This window comes from Paroedura picta, chromosome 15 (assembly GCF_049243985.1).
Source record: "Paroedura picta isolate Pp20150507F chromosome 15, Ppicta_v3.0, whole genome shotgun sequence".
Taxonomy (NCBI): Eukaryota; Metazoa; Chordata; class Lepidosauria; order Squamata; family Gekkonidae; genus Paroedura; species Paroedura picta.
This window is the reverse complement of record NC_135383.1, coordinates 27,642,709-27,660,561: the sequence shown is the minus strand read 5'-3', so window position 1 is coordinate 27,660,561 and position 17,853 is coordinate 27,642,709. Positions and strand designations below refer to the sequence as shown.

The following is a 17,853-nucleotide window of genomic DNA, read 5'->3' as shown; positions in this document are numbered from 1 at the left end:
CTAGAGACATCTCCAGTGGAGCCAGCTCATTTTTGTTTGCTAAAGGCATGCTGATGGAAGAATTGTTGTTTTGTGAGTTTCTTTTCGAAACTACAAAAGCTGCTGCTATTTTGGATATGATTAAACTTTTGTTGTCAAACAAAACTTTGACTGAAAATAAAAACTTTATAGTTTTTGAACAGATGGAACTCCTGTGATGCTTGATAATACATCTAGTTTTGCTACTTTTGTGAAAAAGGAAGCTTCTCACTTTATTGTCATTCATCGGTTTTCACATAGACCTAGCTTAATAACAAACGCTCTTCCAACTACCCTGAAGAAAGTTGTCAACGGACTTAAAAGTCCTCAACTCTGAAGCAGGTCTTTGAATCCACATTTGTAAAGGTTTGGTCAAGAAGCAGTAGACTATGAAGTGCTTCTCTATCACACAGAAAGTGTTCTGGCTTTCAAGAGGACAAGTAACACATACAGAATCCTAGAGTGGGAAGGGGCCATACAGGTAATCTAGTCCAACCCTCTGCTCAATGCAGGAACAGCCTCAAGCATCCATAAGTCCAGGTGCTGCTTGAAGAATTGGAGGGGAGGGCTTACCACCTCCTTAGGCAGCCTTCTGTGAGGTCCAGTGATTGTGATATTTGACTGTATGAGGCAGCATCTTTGAATTTCTCATTGTTAGGAAACATACCAGGTGGGTTTTTTTTTAATTCTTAATCCTGTAGGAATAATTTTCTGTCGACAATAGTCCTTTAGGGTGGTGGTCCCCAACCACCGGGCCACAGCTCCCTCTAACTGCCCCCCCCCGCAGTTAGAAACTTCCCAGGCCGCAAGCAAATTGACTGCCAAAGCAGCTGATTAGCTTGCAGCCCAGCAAGCTTCTTTTTGTGGGGGGGGGGAGGAAGAGGGAAGCAGGGCCGCCGGCGCAAATGTGCACGTGTGGCAATTTCGTGCATGCACACATGCACAGAAGTGCTGCACATGCACCTTTGCGGCTGTGCATGGTGCATGCACGGACCTGCTGCGCGTGTGCGGCCACTGGATAACCCTCCCTACCACCACCAGTCCACAGCCTTAGAAAGGTTGCGGATCACTGCTTTAAGGCACCTGCATAAGCATCAATCCTCATTTTCCTATTTCTGGTTTCTTAAAATCTTCCCACTCATCACCCTCATCATGGTTATCTATAGTCTTGAAAAATGAATCTTTTTTTCTTAAGTAAAGCAGCAATCTGGTCTTCTGAATTGCTAAAGACATTGAGGTCTCTATGGGTCATGAAGATGAACAGACAATCCCAGCTAACAAAACAAAAGGGGGGGGACTGGAACTAAAAACACAACTGATGACAGTTAGGACCTTCAACAGTTGAATATCTGTATTAATGTTAAAATTTTTTTATTGTTCATAATTTTAAAAAACTAGGAATTTAAAACATATATATACTCCACAGACTATTGCAAAACCGTATGCTATACACTATACCAATGGACCTTCTTGAAAGGTCTGGTTTTAACACACATCATGCATTACACACATGCAATATGTATAGCAGGCAATAAAGAAAGAGCCTGTAAAGGATAAAAAATATACTGTAAATCTAAACAATCCAAGCTAAGACAGAACAAGAAATTGTAAAGTCATAAAATTTACTGTAAAATACCAAAGTCACTTAATCTGAATAAGATGTCTATTTATCAGTCATTAGCTGTTTGTAAAAAATTAATTATGGAAAATTTAATCAAACTGTTAACAACTTATACTGGAAAGGGAAAAATGGAATGAAAAGTACTTTCCAAAGGCTGCCCAAAATTTCAATGGTGTGTTCTCTTATTAGGGCATGCACTGCAATGAGTGAAGCGGTTGTCTGATGAAGTAGTTGGTTCTTATGTTTTATTTATTTATTTATATTTCTATACCGCCCATATCTTTGCAGCTATGGGCGGTACTTTTCTCTACCCAAAGTCATCTCAAAGCGGCTTCCAATCGCTTTCCCTTTCCTCTCCCCACAACAGACACCCTGTGAGGTGGGTGAGGCTGAGAGAGCCCCGATATTACTGCTCAATCAGAACAGCCTTATCAGTGCTGTCGCGAGCCCAAGGTCACCCAGCTGGCTGCATGTGGGGGAGTGCAGAATCGAACCCAGCATGCCAGATTACAAGTCTGCACTCCTAGCCACTACACCAAACTGGGGGAGAAAATCTTATAAAGTGAGAGGTTGATGCAACAGTGCTGATGGAAAGCCATGGCTAACCAGCTGCAACTAGACACAGCAAGAAGGAAGGGGGGGAACCCTTTAAATTGTGTATCTGAAAATAAACATTTTCTCATGTACAATTGAATCAGATAACAAACTGAGCATGGTTTGTCACTTGCGGTGATGATTTCATCCCCATAACACCCCCATATCATTGTTGTAGGAAAAATGAGACTTTGGATCATTGACATTTTTATTTTACTGTTTCCTGGGATTGCAAAGAAAGAACACAAAAAGATCACAAAATACCAAGAGCTACAAATACAGTTACAGCACTTCTTGGAGAAGAAGGTGACCATTGTGCCAGTTGTCACTGGAGACCTTGCAGCAGTGCATAGGAGTCTGAATACCTGGACATTCTGGGCATCAAACAAATAACACCAGCTGAATTCTAGAAGACAGTGCTGCGTGGTACAACAAGAATCTTGTAAAGTCACATCTGCAATTTCCAAGATCTTACAGATACGATCTACAAGTCAAGTATCTGTTACTATTCGTAATAATAATATAGGTAAAGGTAAAGGTATCCCCTGTGCAAGCACCGAGTCATGTTTGACCCTTGGGGTGACGCCCTCCAGCGTTTTCATGGCAGACTCAATACGGGGTGGTTTGCCAGTGCCTTCCCCAGTCATGACCGTTTACCCCCCAGCAGCAAGCTGGGTACTCATTTTACCGACCTCGGAAGGATGGAAGGCTGAGTCAACCTTGAGCCGGCTGCTGGGATCGAACTCCCAACCTCATGAGCAAAGCTTTCAGGTGGCTGCCTTACCGCTCTGCGCCACAAGAGGCTCTAATAATAATATAGCGGGCTCTAAATTTTAATGTACAACATGAGGACTTCATCATGCCTTTATTATATAAAGCTATAAATGGTGAGGAGAAAGAGGTGTTTTTCTCCATCTCCAATAACACTACAATTCATGGCCACCTAATGGTGACTTCTTTGTACAGTGCATAATTGACTTATGGTACATGCCATCACAGCACATAATTACATTAGAGCAGCCCTTAGGATGTTCAAGGGTCTTGCGCTTCCACAAATTTGGCTTTCTGGGCTTCTGGGTCATTCTGAATAGTTTGAAGTGCACTTTGGAGCCTTGTTGACATAGCATCCTTGGAGGCGTCTTCCTGAGGAACCTGTTGGGCTACCTGCAGGTCAAAGACAGATCCAAACTGCAGAGTTCAAGACTGAAGTCAGGATGGGATCTTTCATTCCCTCATAATAAATATATTATTATAAAGCATCACAAGCAGAAGGTGCAGGACAAAATCTAACCCACTCAAGATCTGAGACTCACCGTCAGCCAGAGCAGATGACACTGGACAAGATGGGCTTTGTGTAAGGCAGCCTTTTATTCTCCAAAGCCACTGTATGTAACTTTTCAGTTTTTTTGTTCTGATTCTGGAAACTAAGTTAGGCAGCGGGCCACTTGGACTCATGCAGTCCGCAGAACTTACTACGTCTCCTGCAGCCACCGTTATTTCTTCTCTGGTATAAATCTTGATCATGGAGGTTTTGTTTAATAGGCTGACTTTTAAATGCATATATTGTCTACAAATATTTCCTTGCAGAAACAACCTGAAAAAACATGCAAAGTCAACCCTCTATGGCCAATAACAAGTTCTACTGGGTAAAAGTTCTACCTAACCATGCCTAGAAATATAGAATAATAGAGTTGGAAGGGATCTCCTGGATCATCTAGTCCAGTGGTCCCCAACCCCCGGTCCGGTGACTGGTATGGATCAGTCGGTACCGGGCTGCGGCTCCTCCTCGTCCTGCTGCCCTGCTACTCTGCCGCCGGATCACCGCAGTGTGGCGATCGCCGTCAGGAAAAAACGAGCAAGGGTGGAGCTGCTGTGCTTGCGCGTTTGTTCCCGCAACCCCCTCCTTCCATTTGTCTCGGCGCTTCCCTCATCCCCCGGTCCCCGGGCCTCCCTCTCCCCCCTCACGGCTGGGGACCACCACTCTAGATGGCAGCCTTTTAAATACTTGAAGATGGTTATCAGATCCCCTCTCAATTGTCTCCCCCCTAGCCTAAACATACCAAGCTCCCCCAACCTTTCCTCATACGTCTCCAAGGTGAGGTTATTGTGCTGACTGGGTGAGGTGATTGCTGGGAGGATTAAAAAGGGCTGCTCCTCGCGAGAGGCAGAGCTCAGACAACTGAGAGCACATGGAGAGAGCTACTGGGGAGTGTTGCTGATGACCAGGTGAGGTTATTGTGCTGACTGGGTGAGGTGATTGCTGGGTGATTGCTGGGAGGATTAAAAAGGGCTGCTCCTCGCCAGAGGCGCAAGCCTTTGGCACGAGCCGAAGGGCGAGAGACAAAGAGCTCTTGGCCTGGAGTTCTTGGCTGAGTAATTAGAATCAGTAGATTATATTTCCCTAGTACCAGGACTGCCTAGAAATTACAATGGACCTCCAGGACACTCATCCCATCATCTGGAGTGAGTGTGACATGATTGCCTTCCTCCCGGAAGACAAGATGGACTACATCTGCCCCAAGTGTAAGATGGTAAGACTTTTGGAGGAAAGGATTAGGGCAGTGGTCCCCAACCTGCGGGCCGCAGCCCGGTGCCGGGCCGCGAAGGCCATGGTGCCGGGCCGCGGCTCCCTCTCCCTGCCCCCCCCCGCAGTAAAAAACTTCCCAGGCCGCAAGCTTGCGGCCCGGGAAGCTTCTTACTCCGGGAGGACGGGGAGAGGGAATCAGGGCCGGCTGCGCCCATGCGGGCGTGGCCCGCGGCCCAATGCGTGGGTGCGGCCCGCGAATGCGGCCCGATGCGTGGGTGCGACCCGCGGGCGCGGCCCGATGCGCGGCCCGCAGGTGCGGCCGATGCGTGGGCGTGGCCCGCGCGGGCCGCGCCCCGATGCCCTGCCGGTCCCCAACCTCAGAAAGGTTGGGGACCACTGGATTAGGGGATTAGAAGACAGCATTATTACTCTGACCCAAAGTAAGAAAGGGGAGGAGTTCATAGACCACAGCCATGCAACTCGGAATAAAGAGGATACAACCAGTCCTGAAGAGGATAAGGAGATTGACCTCACTACGGAGCCTCTGCAGACAGTTCGGAAAAAGACTCAACGGCGTAGAGCGAGATGGTTCTTGGGGCCTTTGGAGCTCCAGAATAGATTTCAGGCCCTTGCAGACGAGGTGCAAGGGTCAACGAGAGAAGAGGCACCAAAACAAAGTCTAAGACAAAGTGAAGAGGCTACGGGGATAGAAGGAAATGGAGTTGAGAAGAAGAAAAAAATGAGAGTACTGGTAATTGGACACTCCCTGCTAAGAGGAATGGATCGCCATGTGGCTGGACCTGACCCCCAAACCCAAGAGGTGTGTTGCTTGCTAGGGGCGAAAATTAAAGACGTTTCAGAACGGCTGTCCAAACTCCTCAAATCTACGGATTGCTACCCATTTGTGATGGTCCATGTGGGAATGAATGACATGTCCCTGAATACCATCGCTCCTATTAAAAAAGACTATCAAGATCTGGGGAGGAAACTCAAGCAAATGGGGGCACAAGTAGTATTCTCTTCAATCTTGCCTGTCAAGGGAAGAGGAATGCATCGGGAGAGGAAGATAATGGAGGTGAATCAGTGGCTGCGTAGTTGGTGCCGGCAGGAGAGATTTGGTTTCTGGGACCATGGGATAGGCTTTCTTGAGGAAGGCCTACTAGCACCTGATGGACTGCACTTATCGAAGCTGGGGAAGAATGTGTTTGGCAGGAACCTGGGGAGATTCATCAGGAGAACTTTAAACTGAAGCCACAAGGGGAAGGAGACGATCAACATAGGGAGTGTAAGGAAGGAGAACTATCAGGGCAAAGCATGGGCAATAAGAAGGAAGAGCTGGAACTTCTCATGCTGATGGAAAGGTATGATCTAGTAGGCCTCACAGAAACTTGGTGGAATGATTCTCATGACTGGAATGTAATGGTGGATGGATATGAACTATTCAGAAAAAACAGAATAGATCGAAGAGGTGGAGGAGTGGCACTGTATGTGAGGAAAAGGCTTACCTGTCAGGAAATTCTAGTGAAGGAGAGCATATCTACAGTGGAAATCTGGGTGAAAATAAGCGAGGGGAAAACAAACAGTGTGGTGGTTGGTGTCTGCTACCGACCCCCTGACCAACGAGAGGATGTGGATGCTGCACTTTGTGAGCAGCTTGAGAAAATATCCAAGCGGCAGGACCTTGTCATCATGGGTGACTTCAATTTCCCAGATGTGTGCTGGGAAACAAACTCTGCGAAGCGTCCTCAGTCATGCAACTTTCCGACCTGCCTGGCTGACAATTTCATTTATCAAATGGTAGATGAACCCACAAGAAGTTCAGCCATACTGGACTTAATACGGACCAACAGGCAAGAGTTTGTGGATGAGGTGAAGGAGGTGGGGACACTAGGGGGAAGTGACCATGTCCTCATAGAATTCCTTTTGAGATGGGGAGCCAAGGAGGCTTGTAGACAGACACGGATGTTGGATTTTCGTAGGGCAAACTTTAATAAATTCAGAGACATGATGAGTGTCATACCATGGACGAGAATGCTGGAAGGGAAGGGGGCATGTGAAGGGTGGGTGCTACTCAAACAAGAGCTGTTGCATGCTCAATCAATGAATATCCCAGAAAGACGAAAACACTGCAAGAGCTCTAAGAAGCCTATTTGGATGAACATAGAACTTCAAGAGGAACTAAGAAAGAAAAGGGAAATGTTCAGGAAATGGAGGGAAGGACAGAGCTCTAAAGAAGAGTACCTACAGGTTACTAGGCACTGTAGATCAATCATCAGAAAGGCCAAAGCTGAGAGTGAGCTAAGATTGGCCAGGGAAGCCCATTGTAACAAGAAAAGATTTTTCAGTTATGTGAGGAGCAAACGTAAAGTAAAGGAGGCAATACGCCCACTGTTGGGTGCGGATGGACAAACTCTAACGGAAGATACAGAGAAAGCAGAAAGGCTTAGTGCCTATTTTACATCTGTTTTTTCCCACAGGTCAAAGCGTTTAGACACATCTAGAGATGGCAGTAACCAAAGTATAGTGTCTGGGTGGCAGGTTAACATGGATAGAGAGGCTGTCGAGAGGCATTTAGCTGCACTGAATGAGTTCAAATCCCCTGGGCCGGATGAAATGCACCCGAGAGTGCTCAAAGAACTTTCCAGAGAACTTGCACAGCCCTTGTCCATCATCTTCGGGACCTCTTTAAGGACTGGAGATGTCTCAGAGGACTGGAAGAGAGCAAACGTTATTCCAATCTTCAAAAAAGGGAAGAAGGATGACCCGGGAAACTACAGACCAGTGAGTCTGACCTCTGTTGTGGGGAAGATAATAGAGCAGATATTAAAGAGAGCGATCTGCAAACATCTGGAGGACAATTTGGTGATCCAAGGAGGTCAGCAGGGATTTGTCTCCAACAAGTCCTGCCAGACCAACCTGGTTTTCTTTTTTGACCAAGTAACAGGTTTGCTGGATCGTGGAAATTTGGTTGATGTCATTTACTTGGATTTTAGTAAAGCTTTTGACAAGGTTCCCCGTGATGTTCTGATGGATAAGTTGAAGGACTGCAATCTGGATTTTCAGATAGTTAGGTGGATAGGGAATTGGTTAGAGAACCGCACTCAAAGTGTTGTTGTCAATGGTGTTTCATCAGACTGGAGAGTGGTGAGTAGCGAGGTACCTCAGGGCTCGGTTCTCGGCCCAGTACTTTTTAGCATATTTATTAATGATCTAGATGAGGGGGTGAAGGGACTACTCATCAAGTTTGCAGATGACACCAAATTGGGAGGACTGGCAAATACTCCGGAAGATAGAGACAGAGTGCAACTAGAGCTGAACACAATGGAAAAATGAGCAAATGAGAACAAGATGCAATTTATTAAAGATAAGTGTAAAGTTCTGCATCTGGGTCAGAAAAATGAAAAGCATGCCTACTGGATGGGGGATACGCTTCTAGGCAACACTGTGTGTGAACGAGACCTTGGGGTACTTGTGGATTGTAAACTAAACATGAGCAGGCAGTGTGATGCAGCGGGAAAAAAGGCGAATGCCATTTTGGGCTGTATCAACAGGGACATCACATCAAAATCACAAGATGTCTAGTCCCATTGTATATGACACTGGTCAGACCTCACCTGGAGTACTGTGTGCCGTTCTGGAGGCCTCACTTCAAGAAGGATGTAGATAAAATTGAAAGGGTACAGAGGAGAGCGACAAGGATGATCTGGGGCCAAGGGACCCTATGAAGATAGGTTGAGGGACTTGGGAATGTTCAGCCTGGAAAAAAGGAGGTTGAGAGGAGACATGATAGCCGTCTTTAAGCCGTCTTTAACTTTAAGGTTGTCATTTGGAGGAGGGCAGGATGCTGTTCCCATTGGCTGCAGAGGAAAGGACATGCAGTAATGGGTTTAAACTACAAGTACATCGATATAGGTCAGATATCAGGAAAAAAATTTTCACAGTCAGAGTAGTTCAGCAGTGGAATAGGCTGCCTAAGGTGGTGGTGAGCTCCGCCTCACTGGCAGTCTTCAAGCAAAGGTTGGATACACACTTTTCTTGGATGCTTTAGGATGGTTAGGGCTGATCCTGCGTTGAGCAGGGGGTTGGACTAGATGGCCTGTATGGCCCCTTCCAACTCTATGATTCTATGTTTCTATGATTCAAACCCCTCACCATCTTTGTTGTCCTCCTCCAGACACATTCAAGTTTGTCTACATACCTCTTCAACTGTAGTTCCCAAAACCAAACACAGGACTCTATGTGAGGCTGAACCAGAGCAGAACAAAGCGGTACCATCACCTCCCATGATCTGCACAGGATACAGCCCTAAATCTCATTTGCCTTCTTAGCCACCAAGTCACACTGCTGACTCATGTTCAATGTATGGTCTACTAGGTCTCCTAGATTGTTTTCACACATACTACTGCCAAGACATGTCTCCCGCATCCTATATTGGTGTAAATGGTTTTTCCTACCTAAATGCAGAACTTAACATTTGTCCTGATTGAATTTCATTTTATTTAGTTTAGCCCACATCTCGAGCCAATCAAGATCATCCTGTATTCTGATTCTGTCTTCGGTTGTGTTTGCTACCCCTCCCAGTTTAGTACTGTCTGCAAATTTAATAAGTACCCCCTCTTAATTCCTCATCCAAATCATTTATTGAACAACACAGGCCCCAGGGAAGATTCCTGGAGCACTCCACTTGTCACTCTTCTCCAAGAGGATGCTGAACCATGTACAAGTACCCTTTGGGTACAATCTGTCAATCAGTTAACAATCCTCCTCAGTGGTCCCCTAACCCTGGTTCGGGAACCGGTCCCAGTTCGTAGAACAGTTGGCCGCGGCTCCTCCTTGTCTTCGTCCCCGGATGCCTTGGGGGCTGCCTTGCTACAATGCCGCCGGCTGACCTTTGGTGTTCTCTTGTGGCCACCATGGCTGGGGCTTCCCATCGGCATTGCACTGTGCAGCTGCTGCTGGCAGCGCCCCCAGTGGGTGGCGGGAAGTCAGGGGCGCCAGCGGGAAATCAAGAGGAGCAGGGGCTCAGGCGGTGGCGACGTCCCTCGGCAAAAGAATACCCCCACCTCAGGTGTCAGTAAAATTTTCAAGCGTTGACCGGTTCCCCGTGATAAAAAGGTTGGGGACCACTGATCCATCTAACAGAATTAGGATCCATACCTCATTATACCAACTTATCAACAAGAATAACATTTGGAACCTTATCAAAAATTTTACTGAAATCCAGATAAACTATGTCCAGTGTTCGCCTAATCCAGCAAGGTAGTTATTTTCTTGAAAAAAAAAAATAAGGTTGGTCTGACATGACTTGTTCTTGCAAAACCTGTGCTGAATCTTAGAAATCACAGCTCTGTGTTCTAGCTGCTCAAGGACCGTTTGATTTTTTTTTTTTTTGCCAGCTACAGATGTCAAGCTGATGGGTCAGTAGTTACCCGGATCCTCTATTCTCCTTTTCTTGAAGATGGGGACATTTGCCCGCCTCCAAGTATCTGGCACCTCACCTGTTCTCCAAGAAGTGTCAAAAATAATTGACAGAGGTTCAGAGATGACATCTGCAAGTTCTTTTAGTGCCCTTGGATGCAATTCATCTGGCCCAGAAGACTTTTCATTTACAGAAACTAGGTGTTTGTGGACTGTTCCAACAGTGATCCTATGCCACCATTCCCGTTCCCCTGTTGAGATACGTTTTTGCCACATTGAGCACTATTTCCTGAGACTGAGGAGAAATAGGAGTTAAGCAGTTCAGTCCTCTCTTCATCTGTTATAATTTCACTTTCTTGCCCTCGCAGTGGTCCTACAATGTCCCTACTCTTTTTCTTATTTGAAATATAACTAAAGAACCTTTATTTGCTATGTTTAGCACTTCTTGCTAGCCTAAGCTCATATTGAGCTTTAGAGTTTCTAACATTCTCCCTACAATCATTGGTTATTTGCTTATACTCATCCTTGCTAATAAGGCCTTCTATTTCCTAAATGACTCTTTTTTATTCCTCAAGTCATTTGACAGCTGCTTATGGAGCCACCTTGGTTTCCTTAGGCTACTTCTATCTTTTCTTCTCAAGGGAATTGTTTGTGATTGAACCTCCGGTATTTCAATTTTAAGAAACTCCCAGCCCTCTTGGACTCCCATCTCTTTAAGTCTTTTTGACCACGGGACTCTACCCAACATACCTTTAAGTCTGTTAAAATCTGCTTTCATGAAGTCCAGTCTATACGACTGACTACGTAAAGGTTTTTCCCCACATTTGAAAATTCCCAAATCACATGGTCACTACTACCAAGTGTACCCACTACTTCCACCTCATCTACTAGTTCTTCCGTATTGATGAGAATCAAGCCTAAAATAGCAGACCCCCCTGGTTCCCCTCTCTACTTTCTGGGGAATGAAGCTTTCAACCATACAAATTAAGAAGTTAATGGAGTTTGTATTTTTAGCAGCCCCCTTGTGGCAAGGGGGTTTGCGTAGCTCAGTGAAGCTATGAGCTATGCCGTGTAGGGCCACCCAAGATGGACAGATCATAGTGGAGAGCTCTGACAAAAGGTGATCCACTGGAGAAGGAAATGGCAAACCACTCCAGTATCTTTGCCATGAAAACCCAATGGACAGTACCGAAAGGCAAAATGATATGACGCCGGAAGATGAGCCCCTCAGGTCGGAAGGTATCCAATATACTACTGGGGATGAGCAGACGGCTAGTACGAGTAGCACCAGAATGAATGAAGTGACTGGGCCAAATCTGAAAGGACGCTCAGTTGTGGAGGGAACTGGTGGCGAAAAGACAGTCCGATGCTGCAATGACTTTTTTCCAATAGGAACCTGGAACATCAGATCCATGAATAAAGGCAAGCTGGACGTGGTCAAACAAGAGATGACAAGACTGAACATCGACATTTTAGGAATCAGTGAACTCAAATGGATAGGAATGGCTGAATTTAATTCAGATGACCATCAGGTATACTACTGTGGGCAAGAATCTCTCAGAAAAAATGGAGTAGCCTTCATAATCAATAAGAAAGTAGGAAAAGCAGCATCTGTAAACGGCTCTGCGGTTAAAAATAAAAGCCTAAGGGCAAGTTGGGAGGAGTTAGGGCGGGTGCTGTCCGTGATAATCCCCAAAATGACAGAATTATCTCAGTTCGAATCCAAGGCAAACCATTCAACATCACAGTAATCCAGGTCTATGCCCCAACCACTGCTGCTGAAGAGGATGAAGTCGACCAGTTCTATGAAGCCCTACAACACCTTCTAGAAGCAACACCAAAAAATGATGTGCTTATCATCATGGGGGATTGGAATGCTAAAGTAGGAAGCCAAAAGATAACTGGGATAACAGACAAGTTTGGCCTTGGAGTACAAAATGAAGCAGGGCACAAGCTGGTAGAATTTTGTCAAGAGAATACAATGGTCATAGCAAACACTCTTTTTCCAACAACCCAAGAAGAAGCTTTACAAATAACTGAGGAGTAAAGGTAAGTGAAAGGCAAGGAAGAAAGAGAAAGATACACCCAACTGAACGCTGAACTCCAGAGAATAGCTAGAAGAGATAAGAATGCCTTCTTAAATGAACAGTGCAAACAAATAGAAGAAAACAATAGAATGGGGAGGACCAGAGACCTTTTCAAGAAAATTGGAGATATGAAGAGAACATTTCATGCAAAGATGGGTATAATAAAGGACCAAAATGGTACGGACCTCACAGAAGCAGAAGAGATTAAAAAAAGGTGGCAAAATTATACAGAGGAGCTAAACAAGAGCGAGGTTAACATCCCTGATAACTACGATAGGGTAGTTACTGACCGGGAGCCAGACATCCTGGAATGTGAAGTCAAATGTGCCTTAGGAAGTCTGAGCAACAATAAAGCTAGTGGTGGTGACAGCATTCCAGCTGAACTACTCAAAATCTTAAAGGACAATGCCGTAAAAGTGCTACACTCAATATGCCAGCAAACTCAACAATGGCCACAGGATTGGAAAGGGTCAGTTTACATTCCAATCCCAAAGAAGGGCAATGCCAAAGAATGTTCAAAATACCATACCATTGCACTCATTTCTCATGCTAGCAAAGTTATGCTCAAAATCTTACAAGCTAGGCTCCAGCAATATGTGGATTGTGAACTTCCAGAAGTACAGGCATGATTTCGAAGAGACAGAGGAACTAAAGATCAAATTGCCAAAATACGCTTGATCATGGAGAAATCTAGGGAGTTCCAGAAAAACATCTACTTCTGCTTCGTTGACTATGCTAAAACCTTTGATTGTGTGGAGCACAACAAATTATGGCAAGTTCTTAAAGAGATGGGAATACCAGAGCATCTTATTTGCATCTTGAGAAACCTATATGCAGGTCAAGAAGCAACAGTAAGAACCGGGCATGGAATCACTGACTGGTTCAAAATTGAGAAAGGAGTTCGGCAAGACTGTGTACTGTCGCCTTGCCTATTTAACTTGTATGCGGAGCACATCATGAGAAAGGCGGGATTAGAGGAGTCACAAATTGGGATCAAGATTGAGGTTGTTGATATATCTCCCTGCAATTATATGCAGATAATACCACTCTAATGGCAGAAAGTGAAGAGGAACTAAAGAGCCTGTTGATCCGTGTGAAAGAGGAGAGTGCAAAAGTTGGCTTGAAACTCAACATCAAGAAAACAAAGATCATGGCCCTCTCAATTCCTGGCAAATAGATGGGGAAGAAATGGAGATAGTGACAGATTTTATTTTCCTGTGCTCCAAGATGGGGACTGCAGCAAAGAAATTAAAGAAATTAATTAAAGAAAGAAAGAAATTAAAGAAATTAATTAAAGAAAGAAATTAAAAGACACTTGCTCCTGGGGAGGAAAGCTATGGTAAATCTAGACAACATCCTAAAAAGCAGAGACATCACCCTGCCAACAAAAGTGCGTCTAGTCAAGGCTATGGTATTCCCAGTTGCAATGTATGGCTGTGAAAATTGGACCATAAGAAAATTGGACCATAAGGACCATAAAATTGGACCATAAGGAAGGTCGAGCGTCAAAGAATTGAGGCTTTTGAACTCTGGTGCTGGAGAAGACTCTTGCGAGTCCCTTGGACTGCAAGGCAAACAAACAGACTGCTCCTTAGAAGGCCAGACCCTGAAGATAAAACTCAAATACTTTGGCCACCTCATGAGAAGGAAGGACTCCCTGGAGAAGAGCCTAATGTTGGGAGTGATTGAGGGCAAAAGAAGAAGGGGACGACAAAGAATGAGGTGGCTGGATGGAGTCACTGAAGCAGTAGGTGCAAGCTTAAATGGACTCCGGGGAATGGCAGAGGACAGGAAGGTCTGGAGGATCATTGTCCATGGGGTCACAATGGGTCAGACACGACTTCGCACCTAACAACAACATTTTTAGCAGAGTTGGTCTTCCAACAGATATCTGGTTAATGGAAGTCACCCATGACCACTGTTTCCCCCCTCTTTGAGAATTGTGTAATTCTAGTCTAGTAGTCTCTCATCCAATGTCTAGTAGTCCTCTGACTGGCTTGGTGGTCTATAACAGACCCCTACAATAATACCATTCTCCTTTCCTACTCCTTATATTTTTACCCAAATACACTCAACTGAACTTTCATGCTCAGGTACCTGTATTTCTTCACAAGTATAAAGATTCTTAACATATATTGCTACATCTCCTGCCTTCTTTACTTGTCTGTCCCTTTTGAATAGATTGTACCCCTCAAGTATTCCTATTATGAGTATTATTCCACCAAATTTCTGTGATTCCTATTAGGTCATAATACCCTTCCTCTATTAGGATTACTAGTTCCTCCTGCTTGTTTCCCATCTTCTGTGCATTAGTGTAGAGACATTATAATCCATCCTTTGTGCACCCCATAGTTTTGGTTTTTGAACTTCCTTGTAAATTAGCAGTTCCCGGCTGATGTGCCATTCCCTGTAGATCTGCAATCTTCTCATCTTCAGTTCTTGCCATCACACCAGGTTTGGAATTTACGTCTCACTCCCCCTTTGGATTTAGTTTAAAGCCATATTCACCAGTTGCGCAAGGGTTCTACCAAAAATACTTCCCATCCGTTGTGAGGTGCACACCATTGTCTGATAGTAGCCCCTCATATTGACATCGTAGACCATGATCCATAGCCACTTATAGGAAGAACTCATGAAAACACAACCTGTGCTCCCAGGTCCTTTACCTTTTCCCCCAGATCCACAAAATCTTTCTTAATAAGTTCCATGCTGTGCTGGGCAGTATCATTTGTTCCTACATGGATGAGAAGGAAGGGGTAATGATCTGTGGGCTTGATGAGCCTGTCCAGCCATTCTGTCACATCCTTGATGCATGCACCAGGTAGGCAGCAGACCTCTCGAGATTGGTCTGGTCTACACACTTCAGTCTCTACGCCTCCCAGCTTGGAATCCCCAATTACCAGTATCCATTTCTTTGTACCCTTGGGGGCAGACCTGGTACTCTCACCTGTGGGAGCCTGTGAAGTGTGTCTTGGGCTTTGTGGGGGCTGCAGGGGAGAAGACCTAGAACTGTCACCTGTGGGGGCCTGTGACTTGTTTCCTGGTCTTTGTGTGGGCTTGGGGAATTTTTCATGCTCCTGTGTTCCCAAATCAACATCTTCAGGCAGATGCTGGAACCGATTGCAGAGCATCAGTGGGACAGACCTTCTCCTTATTCTTCTACTCCTATGTGTAACAGCCTTCCATTCATTATCCTCCTGTGTTTGTTTTGATAGCTCTGTCCAAGAACTCTTCACCCTCCTTTATATGTTACAGTGTATTCAAGTATTCTCTTCACCCCCATACCTTCTCCTACAGCAGAGCCACTAATTTACACTTGCTGCATGTGTAAGGTAAGAAGACAAACATGCCGCAGACAGTACATGTCACTACCTCAGCTTTTTCAGATGCTCAGATGTCCACTTTGATCCATTCCAAATGCTTCTCAAACAGACCTGCACTTCACCGAATCCTTCGGCTTGATCGTCCGGTGAAGAGCCAACAGCTAAGGGACCTTTAGGTCTTGCCGTTTGGCTCCTTACAGAATCTTCTGACTTGATCCAGAACCCAAGAGTCCTTTGGTTTTTGTAATTTGTAGCACAAAGGCCCGCTTAGCATACAGCGGAACTAGCAGTCAGCTCCTGAGTCAGCTCCTGATATGCCACTTGCTCCATCTCCCAGCTCCAAGTGCAGCTTACTTCCAACATACTTCCTAAAAACACTTGGAGGGAACTAGAAAAGGGATTGGCAGGTACCACAGTCCTCATTGGGGGGGGGGGGGCTGCCCTTAAATGTTAGTTCAATTGATCCATTCTTTTCAGTGCTAAACTTCATGGTTCAGCACCTACCAGTAGAATAGTGAAATTAGGCAGAAGTTTCTACATACTCAGAGGTGGGGAAATCTCTTCCCACCATGTGGGAAAACTTGATTTTTAATAAAAGAAAAAATGTGCATGCTCTGGGAGACCCAGAAAGCTAAAGAGCAGAGTGTATTCTGCCGAAGTAGTGGGGAGAGGGATTTCTCAATGGCTTATTCCACTACACTTCCCGAAGATTCTCACAGGCCCTCAACCTGTTGACAACACTGCCCAACCTCACTGGGAAAGTAATCCTACCTGGCTTAATTCTGGCCGAAGATTTCAAAGCTGAGAGAAGGAACCCGAGAAGTTAGAGAGGTAGAAGGCGGGAGAGAAGAGAAAGATGACCACTAACCAAAACCTCAAGAGCTTCTTGGGACAGAAAGACAAAAGAAGGATTTTTAAAGCCCACTAAGAAAGCTGGGTACCATTTTCAAACACAGAATATCTAGGACTACGGAAGGCCATGTACAAGTTGGCACTCCATGGATTTATATGGTAAGCCTACAGGAGGAGTTAACAGTGTGTCCATTTCCATTTACCCTGAAGTAACAGACCCATCCCCTTAACTTGCTTTAGCAATCTGGAAAGATGGAAAAAAGATGAGACCTGCTCTTTCTGAGGTCAAGCCATTGTGTAAAATCAATAGCAGGCCCCAGTCCAAGGAGGCACTCTGAAGTAGCAGACCAGTGGAGCAACCCAAGTCCATCTGAACAGGCCATGTATGTGGATTCAGGAAAGCACGGCCTGAGTACAGAGCACAACAGAGCTCCACCACAGTTAATTGACAGAGCCTCTCACAATAAAAAGGTGAAGAAAAGAGTGGAAAAGAGTGACAAGTGGAGTACCCCAAGGATCTGTCCTGGGGCCTGCGTTGTTCAACATACTTATAAATGATTTGGATAAGGGGTTAGATTGGATACTTATTAAATTTGCAGATGATACTAAACTGGGAGGGGTACCAAACACAACTGAAGACAGCAATGGAATACAGGATGATCTTGATAGGCTCGAGAAGTGGGCTAAACTGAATAAAATGAAGTTCAATAGGGACAAATGTAAAGTTCTGCATTTAGGTAGGAAAAACCAAATACACCAATATAAGATGGAAGAGACTTGTCTTGGCAGTTGCATGTGCAAAAAGGATCTAGGAGTCTTAGTAGAACATACATTGAACATGAGTCAGCAGTGTGACTTGGTGGCTAAAAAGGCAAATGGGATTTTGGGCTGTATCAAACAGAGTATTATGTTCAGATCACAGGAGGTGATGGTACCACTGTAGTCTGCTCTGGTTCGGCCTCACTTAGAGTACTGTGTTCAGTTTTGGGCACCCCAGTTGAAGAGGGGTGTTGACAAACTATAACGTGTCAGGGCAGGAGGGCAACAAAGATGGTGAGGAGTTTGGAGAAAAAGACCTATGGAGAAAGGTTGGGGGAGCATGGTCTGTTTAGCCTAGAGAGGAGACAACTGAGAGAGGATCTGATAACCATTTTCAAGTATTTAAAAGGGTGCCATATGGAGGATGTAGCAGAATTGTTCTCTCTTGCCCCAGAGGGACAGACCAGAACAAATGGGATGAAATTAATTCAAAAGAAATTCTATCTTAAGTTCCTGACAGAGCGGTTTCTCAGTGGAACAGGCTTCCTCGGGAGGTGGTGGGTTCTCCATCTTTGGAAATTTTTAAACAGAGGCTAGATAGCCATCTGACGGAGAGGCTGATTCTGTGAAGGCAAAGGGGTGGCAGGTTACAGT

The 17,853-nt window shown here is 45.1% G+C and overlaps 1 protein-coding gene across 3 annotated transcripts in view; it reads right to left on the bottom strand.

Annotated features, from left to right (window-relative positions):
- Positions 1–2,423: 2,423 nt before the first annotated feature.
- Positions 2,424–17,853, bottom strand: part of MRPS23 (mitochondrial ribosomal protein S23) — a 29,196-nt gene continuing 13,766 nt past the window's right edge. Inside the window, exon 5 of one of the 3 annotated variants that reach the window (XM_077312174.1) lies at positions 2,424–3,421. In XM_077312174.1, coding sequence (XP_077168289.1) covers positions 3,266–3,421 — 156 coding nt within the window. In that variant the 3' untranslated portion in view covers positions 2,424–3,265. Of the gene's footprint in view, positions 3,422–3,476; positions 3,828–17,853 lie in introns of those variants that run through there. The other 2 variants (XM_077312175.1, XM_077312176.1) reach the window with 2 other exon arrangements.